Raw genomic sequence first — 12,344 nt, 5'->3', positions numbered from 1 at the left:
TTTGTCTTTGTAATGTTGACTTGCAAGGGTCATTTATATGTTCTAGATACAGATTCTTTGTCAGATAAATGATTTGCCAATATTCTGAGTTGTCTTTTCGCTTTCTTGATGATTTCTTTCACAACAAAAAATTTTTAGCTTTGATGAGGTTCAGTTTAAGCTTCCTTTTGTTGCCTGTGCTTTTGATGTCCTGTCCAAGACACCACTGCTTAATGCAAGGTCACGAAGATGCATGTCTCCATTTTCTTCTAAGAGTTTTATAGGCATAGCTCTTTTTTTTAGGCCCATGAGGCATTATTGGTTAACCGTGTGAGGTAGGGGTCCAAGCTCATTCTTCTGCAGGTGGCAATCCAATGGTCCCAGCAGCATTGGTTGAAAAGACTATTCTCTCTCCATTGAATTGTCTGGGCACCTCTGTAAAAAAAAATCAATTGACTGTAAATGTGAGGGTTTATTTCTGGACTCAGTTCTATTCCATTGACTGAGAGGTCTTTCCTGAGGCCAGCCTCACACGGTCCTGATTGTTGCAGGTTTGTGGTAAGTTTTCAAACTGGGAAGAGTCCTCCAATTCTGTTCTTTTCCAAGACTGCTTTGGCTGTTCTGGGTCCCTTGAATTTCTGTATGGATTTCAAGATCAGCTTGTCAATTTCTTGCAAATAAGCCCGCTGGAATCCTGACGGGGACTGTGTTGAATCTGTGGATCAATCTGGGGATTCTTGCTATATTAACAATATTGAGGTTTTCAATCCATGAACATGATGTATCCTCCTACTTATCGAGGTCTTCATTATTTTTTCAGCAATTTTGATTTGTAGTCTTCAGAGTAGAAGTCTTCCACTTCTTTTGTTAAGTCTGTTCCTATTTTTTGAATGGTATTATAAATGGAATTGTTTTCTTAATACTAATTTTTTCACAGTAAGTGTGTAGATGGCACTTACTTTGAATATTGGTCTTGTATCCTTCCCTGTAATCTCACTGAATGTTTTCATTAGTTTCTAAAACTGCTTTTAGTGCATCCCTTTGGGTTTTCTATATACAAGATCATGTCATCTGCAAATATAGTTTTATTTCTTCCTTTTCAGTATTATGCTTTGCTTTTCATTTACTTTTCTTCCCTGACTGCCCTGGCGCCTGTTCCTGTTCAGTTGCTTCAGTCATACCTGACTCTTTGCGACCCCAGGCTCCTCTGTCCATGGGATTTTCCCGGCAAGAATACTGGAGTGGGTTGCCATTTCCTCCTCCAAGGGATCTTCCTGACCCAGGGATTGAACCCACATCTCCTGCATCTGCACTGTGGGCAGATTTTTTACCACTGAGCCACTGGGGAAGCCTGATTGTCCTAGTGAGAATCTTCAATATAATGTTGGATAAAAGCCTGGCATGCTGCAGTCCATGGGGTCACAAAGAGTCAGACATGAGTGAACGACTGAACTGAACTGAAAAGAGGTGATCTTAAGGGAAAAACATCCGGTCTTTTACCATTAAGGATGATGTTAGCTCTGGATTTTTTGTAGATGCTCTTTATCAGGCTGAGGAAATTTCTTTTTCTATTTTTTTTTTTTTTAATCATGAAGGGGTGTTGGCTTTTGTCAAATGCTTTTTTCTGCATCTGTTGAGATGATGGTGTGGTTCCTGTCCTTTATTTTAATGATATAGTGTATTACATTAATTGACTTTTGGATGCTAAGCTGGGCTAAATCCCACTCGGTCATGGTGTATAATCCTTTTTCTGTGTTGTTAGATTCAGTTGAGAAGAGACTTTCTGTAATGTAACTCACAGAGAGAACAAGATGGGATTTTTACAGCAAAATAAATCCCACAGTCTGGGCCTGAAGCCAGACCACCGGGCAGCTTCCGACCATTTCCTCCTGCACTCACAGGAGTCCAGAGCCTGCAAGTCTCCATCAGGAGGGAACAATGGCCTTGCAGGACTCCATCCAGGAAGCATGGGTTGGGGCTGGGGACAACAGAGGAGCTTAAAAGAGGGCAGAGCACAAGAGAGGGGTGACCGGAAATAAGGCTTCCTGAAACCCCGGAAATGGGTGTCAGGACGGAAACCTGCTCTTGAAGCTGCACCCTAACCCTGACCCTAGGCCTTTGCAGAAACCTGCCGTTGCGCAGATCCATGCCTCTGGGCTGCCTGGGATGGGAGAGATGTCTGTTGGGCCTTGACTATGCTACTGGGCCATGGGGGCCAGGCTGTGTGCAAAAATGAAAAGCTCAAGGATAGAACTCCATATTGCTGTTGTTCAGTCACTAAGTCATGTCTGACTCTTTGAGACTCCATGGACTGCATGCACTGGGCTTCCCTGTCCTTTGGCATCTTCCTGAGCTTACTCAAACTCATGTCCATTGAGTCAGTGATGCCATCCAACCATCTCATCCTCTGTCACCCCCTTCTCCTCCCATCTTCACTCTTTCTCAGCATCAGGGTCTTTTTCAATGAGTTGGCTCTTTGCATCAGGTGGCCAAAAGTATTGGAAATTCAGCTTCAGTCCTTCAAACGAATATTCAGGGTTGATTTCCTTTAGGATTGACTTGATCTCCTTGCTCTCTCTTGAGAAGGACTCTCAAGAGTCTTCTCCAGCACCCCAATTTGAAAGCATCAATTCTTTAGTGCTCAGGCTTCTCTATGGTCCAACTCTCACATCCATACATGACTACTGGAAAAATCATAGCTTTGACTACTCAGATCTTGATTGGAAAAGTGAAGTCTCTGCTTTTTAACATGCTGTCTAGGTTTGTCATAGCTTTCCTTCCGAGGAGCACATGTCTTTTAATTTCATGGCTGCAGTCATCGTCCTCAGTGATTTTGGAGAGACCAAGAAGATAAAAACTGTCATTGTTTCCACTTTTTCCTCTTCTGTTTGTCGTGAAGTAATGGGACCGGATGCCATGATCTTTAGTTTTTTAAATGCTGAGTTTTAAGCCAGCTTTTTCACTCTCCTCTTGCACCCTTATCAAAAGGCTCTTTAGTTCCTCTTCACTCTCTGCCATTAGAGTGGTGTCATCTGCATATGAGCCATGGTTATACGAAAAAAGCAACCCTTTGGAAAACCAGGAAGAGGAGCAGGGTGATGAAGGTGGCGATGGAGGAGGAGAGCTGGGCAGGTCCTGGCCGTGCTGGCAGCATAGTGGTGGAGGCGTCCCATGGGTGATTCTGGTTGATGCCAGGTGTCGGCACCCGATCCTCAGGAAAGAGCTGCAGACTGGGGTGGAGTGTAGCATCCGTTGTCTAAGTGGTGATTTCTTTAAGGTATGAGATGGTGCCCAAGGAGGGCAAGGAAAAAAGGTCCATGGGCTTGAGATGGAACCTCGGTGAGCATCTGTGTATTTAACGGAGTGTTTTGACGCGCATGGAGGAGAGAAAGAAGAAATCGTTGGTGGGGTCTGAGGAGACCAGGAGAAGGCAGGCGATAGAGGCTAAGAGAGGACAGACTTTTATAAATGGGGGCTCACTGGCAAAATGGATTTCAAAAAACTTTGTGAGAGCAGTTTCCATAAGCTGGAGAACATCAAGTGGAAGTAGTGGGTGAAAGAGTGAGTGGGGATGGTTGAGAATAGACTGGTGTTTTAAGAAGCTTGGTGGAGAACAGTGCAGTTTTGCTGGGAGATTCCCTGGTGGCTCAGACGGTAAAGCGTCTGCCTGCAATGCGGGAGACCTGGGTTCAATCCCTGAGTCGGGAAGATCCCCTGAAGAAGGAAATAGCAACCCACTCCAGTACTCATGCATGGAAAATTCCATGGATGGAGAAGCCTGGTGGGCTATAGTCCATGGGGTCACAGAGAGTCGGACATGACTGAGCCACTTCACTTTCTTTCTTTCTTTCTTTCTTTCTTTCTTATGGTGAGTGTGGGGTAACATGAAACTGCCCAAAGATTGGAAGGGAGTCTGATCCCCGGACCCTGGTGGGACTGGAGACTGCCACTCTGGGGGTGGGGGGTGGGCAGAGGTGCACTTGTGAGGTCTGAACCCACCCCCAGCAAACGGGTGGCCACAGTGAGAGTGGTGCAGTCCTGCCTATTCCGAAGCGGGAGATGATACTGCTGTGCCTGCCAATGTCAGGGATGTGCAAACCTAACCAGCCTTTTTGGGTAACAAATGTTGATCCTGGGCTGCTCCAGAGTGACATCTTTGCAGATGGTGAGTCCCCTTAGGAGGGGATGGAAATGAAAGGTGAGTCTGTTCGGCCAGCAGCCCCCTGCCCCCGGGCTACCCCGTTCCTGTTCAGAGCCGCGTCCATTACACACGAGACCCGCATGCTCACGCGTCACGCTGGCCAACATCCCCACTGACCCCTGGCAACCTTTGGGGCCAACGCCCCTACGGCGGGACCTGCCAGGCCTGCCCCACCTTATTGTTGCCGGCGATTTCAAATTCGTGTCTGACGTGCATGCGGCGGTCCCTGTGTGCTTTTCTGCAGTCAGCTCCATCAAACCAACCCAGCCCTCGTGGAGGCCCGACTGGGATGCGGGGAGGGCTCCCATGCGCTGCAGCCACGAGGCTAATGGAGCAGAAAATGCAGCAGTGTCTCGTCCTGCTTCACGCTGTACTGCCTTCGTCTTGTATACCGACAACTGACTGACGGGGTAGCTGAGGGCCGTGGAGAGGACGGCCGTCCTCCTGGGAGGGGAGGGGAGGGCACAGACCCAGCATCCACCTGGTCCCCAGGGGGCTGGGCGCTGAGGACGTCGTCAGGGGGAGAACTGGGGTGCCAGGGGGCTCTGGAGCCCAGCACTGTTGGCTCTGAGACCAGAGGGCCCCACGCTCAGTCTTCAGGACGTGGTCTGGAGCATGAGGGTTGAGGAGGGCGGACACAGGGGTAGCAGAAGCTTGGAGGGCAGAGCAGGAAGTCAGTGCTGATGCCAGAGCCACATCCAGGCGCGGAGAAGGGGCCTGCGTCTGAGTCCCAGAGCTGCCCGGGACCAATGGTGCGCCCTCTCTGGCTTAGGGTTTCCTAAAGAATCTGCCTGCCAGTGCAGGAGATGCAGAAGACGTGGGTTCGATTCCCTGGATGAGGAAGATCCCCTGGAGGAGGAAATGGCAACCGACTCCAGTGTTCTTGCCTGGAGAATCCCATGGACAGAGGAGCCTGGTGGGCTGCAGTCCATGGGGTCACAGAGAGTCAGACAGGACTCAGCACATGCAAAACGGGAACGCCGCCTCCCTTCTCCTCAGGCCCACTAAGCGCTCCAGATCTATGCTTTGTGCTCCCGGGACCTCTGCTGCTGCTGCAGCAGCCCATGGGGTCCCTGTGCCCCGCAGCTCTGCACCAGGAGCCGTCACCTCTTAGGACTGGGCCAGCCTCCACATTGAACCTCTGAAAGGGCCTTGACACAGAGGTGGAGGCGTCGAGGGTAGGGTTAGTCACTGTGGGTGAGAGGTTTTCCCAAGGGGTGTTCCTGGAATGCCCTCGAATGCCCTGGGCTGCTGCCGGGAGTCCTCTGGGCTGTGGCCGTGGCAGGGCGGTGGTTTCTCTGCAGCTGGACATGTTTCTCTAGGTCTCAGGTCCTTGGACGTGGGGAGCCTTTGGACACAGGCTGGGCCGAGTGGTAGTTAGGATGCTGGGGTCCTTGGGCGGCCAGGTGATGCAACGTGGAGCTTCTCGTCTGTGGATGCAGTGAACGCCCTCGGCGTTCGGTGGTCACCTTCAGAGCATGACTGTCCAATGCTCACAGCCGCCCCAAGCCCACGGGCAAGGACAGAAGTCAGAGGCTGGGGGCGGGGAGGAAAGCAGAGGAGAGCGGACCCGGTGCTGGCCCTGGAGGCAGGAGGCAGGAGGCAGCAGGAACCCCGCTGCCCGGGGGGCAGGTACAGGACTTGGGGCTGGAAGATGCTCGCGGGGTGGTTCTCTGCCGGCTGGCTCTCCTCCAGCACTGGAGCTGGGGCCCCCGCAGGGCCAGAGGGGTCTGCATGCCTCCCCCCGCCCACCCATCCTCGGCAACTCTGTCTGTGCCTGGGCTGGTTCAGGCAGCCCAGCCCGTCTTGTGGGCCCCAGGGGACCCGGGACCCTTCTGCTTGTATTCATCAGGCGTCCTGGGATTTCCCCGTACCATGAATCAGGTTCCAGTGCAGTGAATCCCCTGACAGACGAAAGACTTTCCTAATGCAGAGGCGGACAGAATAAATGTGCAATTTGTCCACGACAAAGACTGTGCCACCAAAGGCCTTCATCTTCTACAGGAACGAGACTAGTCAGGGACCATACTTGTGGGGACCACAGCCTGTGTGCGGGGTGAGCAAGAAAAGGGCCGCTTCAGGGGAGGCTTCTGGGGCCCCTTCACGGTGACCCCCCTGGCTAGGGTCGGGGGCGTCTGCTGAACTCACATTTATTCCCTGCGGTCAGCACTCCCTCAAAGCCTGCCAGCCCGCCGCCCTCTGGCTCTCAAACGGGCTCGCTCATCCCTCTCACTGTCCCTCAACGCAGGGGCACAGGGGAACAGCCATAATTGCTGGTGACAGCCGGACAGCTTGAGGGGGTCCTGGGAGAGGACTTGAGGGGGGCTTCGTGAACTCAGAGGCTGGTCTCTCTGCAACTCTTTAGCCAGCTAAGGGGGTGGAGGCTCAGAGAGGTTGACTTACTTGCTCAGGGACACACAGCCAACTAAGGTGAAGGCCCGGGACACATTTCTGAATTCTCGTATTTTCCAGGCTGATGCCCAGCCGGAGGTCCCTTGCCCATTAAAGAGACCGAACTTCCGATGACATTAAGTGTGTGACACCTTGAACTAAATACTGCCTTTCATCTCTCTTGAGATTTACTGTAGCAACTGCCTTCAAGTTCACATCTACGTGAACTTTTTAAATTTTATTATTTAAAAAAAAACCTAATTTTTATTGGAGTCTAGTTGCCTTACTGCGTGTGGACTTCTTTTTAAATGTAGCAACGTCACCAGCAGAGGGAGCTACCTACCAGCTTCCCAGATTAAATAATAAATGAGTCCTCTTAAGAGTTTCCAAAATGACAGGGCAATCAAGGCTCATTTGGGGAAGAAAAGATTGAGCTTTCATTCTTTATCCAAATCATCTCTACCTGCTAAAAATGATGTATAATACATAAGGCTCAAAAGTGATTAAAATCCTTATGAATTTAATCAGAAATTCACAGTTAACCACTATTTGCTTTGGTGCAAATTGATGTGGAATAACAATCATGTGTATCTGCAAATTTTTTTTTTTTAACTTGTGGGAAATTTGCTGGTGATTTGTGGGGGTGGGTGGGGGGAAGTGCGGGGGAGGGGAGCCATTGAAACGGGAGAAAAGGCGGAAGGAAGCAATTGACACAGGGCTCCCAGGGGAACCCTGGACGTGGGGGCGCTTGGCGGGTCTATGCACCGTCTTTGTTCATAAATTTCAGGCCTTTGGCTATTTATTGTGATGAACAATAGGAAATCCTAATAATAACTCCTGTGTGCGCCATTGGCCGTGGCCGAGCAGAGTTCTCTCGATTGTTCTTGACTGTGAATCCTATGTTTGGGTTTAAGGCTCCCCTCCCCCCTTCTCCATCCTTTCTTTCATTTTTCTTCTAAATTATGCCTCGTAAAAATCAGACACTGGATCCTTTCAGATACAGACAAGCGCTCAGGGCAGAGAGCGCGGGCCCCTCGTTTCCTTCCTCCCTTGAACAAGCAAGACCTTCTTGAGAGATCGAGGTGGTCCCTGGGACGGGGCCGCCTTGGGAGGAGAGAAAAGGCCCCACTGAGAAGCCCTCACCTTCCTTTCCGCGTGGGGCACTTTTTTGTAGAAGGTTTTCTCGGTGTCTCCGATCCACACCACGGAGGGCTGGAGCTTGCGGGCCACCTGCGAGGAGAAACGGTTGGTTGTAAACGTGTTTACTCTGGGGTGCACTCTTGACCCGCCCTGGGAACAGCAGGACGGACTGGGACGGTCCGCCGGGACAGCCCCGCCTCGCGAGGCTGCACTGCGCATGCGCGCTGCATCTTCCTTTGCTTCAGGACGTGGGCGCTGGTGGTCAGGATGCCCTGGGGGTCCCTACATCCTGCTCCAAGGACCCTGACTGTCCACCGGCTTTGGCTTGAAATGAGCCAATAGTTTTCTGCTACAAACGAAGGGAACTGGGCCACGAGTTTTAATTACAGCCTATGTCCCACTCCCACGCTGATTCAAGTTTGCTCATTTTGAGAAAAGCCCGTTTCAGCACAGGGCCCCCGTGATGCCGTTTGTTCGTCTCCGTGGGCCTGCTGCCTTTGTGGCCGTGGTTTCATCTGGAAGGTGGCTCTGAGCCCCTCCCGGGGCGAGCGGGTCTTCATGACTGCGCTAGGACTTACCGTGGGCCCATGAATAATTGCCACACACCTAACAATCTCTTCAAAGCGCCCCCATGATAGCGGAGTTCGGGTATTTTTGCAACAATTTGTGCTTTGTGCAAAACTGTACCAGATAAAAGCCGTCTCCAGTCACAGTGAATGCAGTGTTATGTACTCCTATTTTTATATATCTTTAAACATCATTAAGGCAGCAGGTGTGATTTTTAAACCATGACAGACATTTAATAAATGATGGAAAAGTCACTGGGAACACTGGCTGGGTCCGTTTTCCCCCGGCACTATGTACCAGGGGAAGCAGATTATGCAGGTTCAAAGACAAAAGTGGATTCCGCTTGATCCCGGTGCCGGTCTGGCCCTGGGCTGGGACTTGTGTCCAGTCCCACACATGCCAGGACGTTCAGAGAGGAAATGGTGCCAGCCAACCACCCTGTGGTCGGCGTTATGTTTTAGACCCTAAGCCACAGAGCTCAGGAGTCCGGAACCCCAAGTTTCAATCTCAGTAACCCAAGGCAGCTTGATGGGAAGCATATAAAATAGCCAGTGAGCCAGGCTCAGGCCACACGCGTCGCACACTGCCTCTATCACACACAAGGTCACGGCCAGCACCGACCAGCACCGACCAGCACTTCCTCTACTCAGAGGATGGGACCCGTGATAACTCACTCACATTCATTACAACTCTATGGTGCAGGTAATATCATCACCATCCCTGTTTGCAGATGGGGAAACTGAGGCTCAAAAATGCTCCGTGACCCGTCTAAGGTCATGCAGCTAGATGGTGGCAGAAGCGGGATGCCAGTCCAGGGTGCTGGCTACCACATCCTCAGTTCCTCTTACTTCCTTGAGCCAGACCCTCTGGCACCCTCCCTGGCTTCACCAGACACGTCGAACCATCGCCAAGTCTGTCCACCCCCTTCCTAATCTCTTTCAATCACGTCATCCATTCCCTCAGCTCCTGATGTGAACCCCCAATTTCTCTCCAGTTGGTCTGCCCACTGCAGTCAGTGGGACCCATTCCAGTGCCCCGGGGGCAGGCCCCAAGTAACCACTGTTCTGCTCAAAGCTATTTGGAGTTGAAGTCAAAAGCTTCTCTACTTTCAGCCCCCAAAGAAAATAAGAAGATGAGATACTGGATATAAAAGGTTTTCAGCTTCTCAGGATACTTTATAATAACAAAGGCACAATTTTTATTCTTTGCAATCCCTCCTATAAAAATCTTAAGCTTTAGAACGGAAACCAATGGCAAAACAATTTTCACATAAACAGTTGTCTGCAGTCTCAGGCTAGCTCATGTGCTCATGGAGGCTGCAGACCGGCCTCTCTGGTGTCCAGCTGGCAAACGACGGCTTTTGCCTGGCTCTTTTTGTGTGCCTGTGTTCTCTCAGGCCAGCTGTTCTTAACGGGAATCGCAGATGTGAGTCCCAAGTGTCTCCATTTTCCTTTTCTCTTTCTGCTTTTAATAAGGTAAGCCATGCAGATGGACTGGAAACACGGGCATCATTTTAGCTTGGGGTAATTCTGAAAGCAGCAGTCTTTCTTCCAGCCTCTTATCTAAAGTTGTTTTGAAAACGTGCCCACAACGTTCCACTGACCGTGAACGCCGAGGAACTGCTCCCTCGTTCCGAGCAGTGGGGGAATTCCACACTTCCTGTGTTTCTAACATGCACTTGTCAAGGGTTTCCTTCCTCAGGACGGTCACCTGCTCTGGGGCTCCCAGGGCTGTGCGGGGGGCTTGGGTGACCACGTGGTTTGGAAGGGCTCGGGGATTATCCAATGAACAGAAAACTTTCCCCAGGCAAGTTCTTGGATGATACTGCAACAGTACGAGGAATGGGCACTTGCGAGTTGCCTTGAGATCTGGGACACTACTGCTGCTCCTTCACCATGGCAGGTGTGAAGCCAGGTGTGTCTCACCCCACGCCCCTTTTGTACATGAGGTCGCCGAGGCGGACAGAGAAGTCAGGAATGCGTGCCCCCCTCCACCAGCACGGGGATGTGTGGAACCTGGAGGCATCCCTGGGTCGGTCTGATTCCCCCAGGCCCATGCCATCGCCCAGGCAGCAAGCTGCCGCGTTGCCATGGAGACAAGATGCCTATTCCACAGCATCTCCTACCCCTGGCCTGTGTCCTTTCCTATCACCTTTCATTCTAATAGGAAGAAAGGCTTTAAAAGCCGTCACTGTCTGTCTTGTCCTCCAGAGCGTGAATCTCTCTCTCTCTGACCTTCCTCGGTGGCGAGCCTGTTCAGGGGATGCCCGGGGACCTTGTTCAGTCCTGAGCAGAGAAGGAGGGTGCAGAAACCCGGGCCCTGCCAGGCCACACGCCTCTCCTACCAGGAAGAATGGAAAGACCTGAGACTCTTTTCCTTGGGGAAAAGAAGACTCCAGGGAGCAAGTGAACTGTTTTCAAATAGATGAATGGCTGTCCTGGGGAGGAAAGCGGTTTTTATCATTTTGGGTCCAGTATATACAATGAGGGCTTCCCTGGAAGCTCAGATGGTAAAGAATCTACGTGCAACGTGGGAGACCTGGGTTGGACCCCTGGGTCGGGAAGATCCCCTAGAGAAGGAAATGACAACCCACTCCAATATTCTTGCCTGGAGAATCCCATGGACAGAAGAACCCAGTAGGCTACAATCCATGGGGTCACAAGAGTCGGACACGACTGAGTGACTGAACAACAGCACTGTGGAACAAAATCCATTCTCTCATTTTCTGTTCATAAAACATCGACACAGGAGCTCTCATGTGCCGGGCACTGTGCTGGGTGCTGGGGCCCCTGACTTCAAGGAGTCCACTGGTGGGAGGGGACGGTGAGGTGGGGCTGGGAGGGTGGGCCAAGGAAAATGGGTGTCAGCAAGGACCACCTCCGACAGAAAGAGGGAGAAGGGGATGAGGGCGGCAAGCAGATGTGGACGGTGCCAATGAGGGCTAAAGCAGACAGGATCTGCAAGGGTGTCTAGAAGGCCCAGAGCCTGGAGGAGGGCATGCGTCTGCCACACCAGGGGCAGGAACCGGAGTGAAGGGCGGGGCTGTGCCCACGTGGGCTGCTCAGGTCATTCTGGAAGGTGTCAGAAAGGCCTTGGCCTTGCCACGGAGCTTGCTTTTATCCTGGAAGCTGTTTGGAGTCTATAAGGGACTCGAATCGTGACCTTCGATCCTGGTGTGTTACCGACAAATCCCTCTGGTGGAGTGAGACGCATGACCAGCTGGCGGCTGTCTCCCAGGAAACCTCCCAGAGGTTGTGCTGGGAAGTGAGGCTGGAGGCAGGGAGAAGGTTAGGAGGCTTTTGGAGGAGAAGAGGTGAGGGCTTGAGCAAAGGAGTGGCAGGAGGGCAGGAAATGGGTATGAAGGGCGTTTAGATCTGCCAGACCTGATGGATAGCAAGGACATCCAACCAGTTACCCTGAAGGAAATCAGCCCTGAATGCTCATTGCAAGGACTGATGCTGAAGCTGAAGCTCCAATACTCTGGCCACCTGATTCGAAGAGCCGACTCCCTGGAAAAGACCCTGATGCTGGGAAAGACTGAGGGCAGGAGGAGAAGGGGGTGACAGAGGACGGGATGGTTGGAGGGCATCACTGACTCAATGGACATGAGTTTGTGCAAACTCCAGGAAACGGTGAAGGACAGGGCAGCCTGGTGTGCTGCGGTCCACGGGGTTGAAAAGAGTTGGACACGACTGGGTGACTAAACAACGGCAGCGAGACCTGGTGATGGCTGGGTGAGGGATGAGGAAGCAGGGAGTTTCCAGTGCCGGGAGGCCTGGAGGCCAGGAGGACGAGGGCCCAGGAATCCAAACAGGGGACCAGATGAGGGATGAAAGATGAAGTCTGTTTAGGCCACGGGAGCCAGAGGGCAGCTGGACCTCCAGGCAGGAGGACTGGTGGGTCTAGGGGGCGGGCAGGAGGGAGGTGGGGCTGCAAAGGGCTCTGAGGCTGCAGTGGGGCTGTGGGAATGGGTGAGGGATGTGGGGAGAGCTGGGGAGGCCAGCCTGGGGCCGGGGAGTGGGGTCTCTGCAGCGGGGAGACACTGATGGAGGGGAGAAGGAAGGGG

At 52.0% G+C, this 12,344-nt stretch overlaps 1 protein-coding gene across 6 annotated transcripts in view; it reads right to left on the bottom strand.

Moving 5' to 3' along the window:
* The window catches only part of DRC11 (dynein regulatory complex subunit 11), a 187,615-nt gene that overhangs the window by 17,341 nt on the left and 157,930 nt on the right, over window positions 1–12,344 (bottom strand). For all 6 annotated transcript variants that reach the window (XM_086376589.1, XM_086376598.1, XM_086376607.1 and 3 more), the window contains one exon: window positions 7,715–7,801. In XM_086376589.1, coding sequence (XP_086232715.1) covers window positions 7,715–7,801 — 87 coding nt within the window. The remainder of the gene's footprint in view (window positions 1–7,714; window positions 7,802–12,344) is intronic.

This window comes from Bos grunniens, chromosome 3, assembly GCF_055505025.1.
Source record: "Bos grunniens cultivar Pamir isolate PY7600 chromosome 3, Bosgru_T2T1.0, whole genome shotgun sequence".
NCBI classification, from domain to species: domain Eukaryota; kingdom Metazoa; phylum Chordata; class Mammalia; order Artiodactyla; family Bovidae; genus Bos; species Bos grunniens.
Note: the sequence above shows the minus strand (reverse complement) of the source record. Positions and strands in the feature narration are given on the sequence as shown.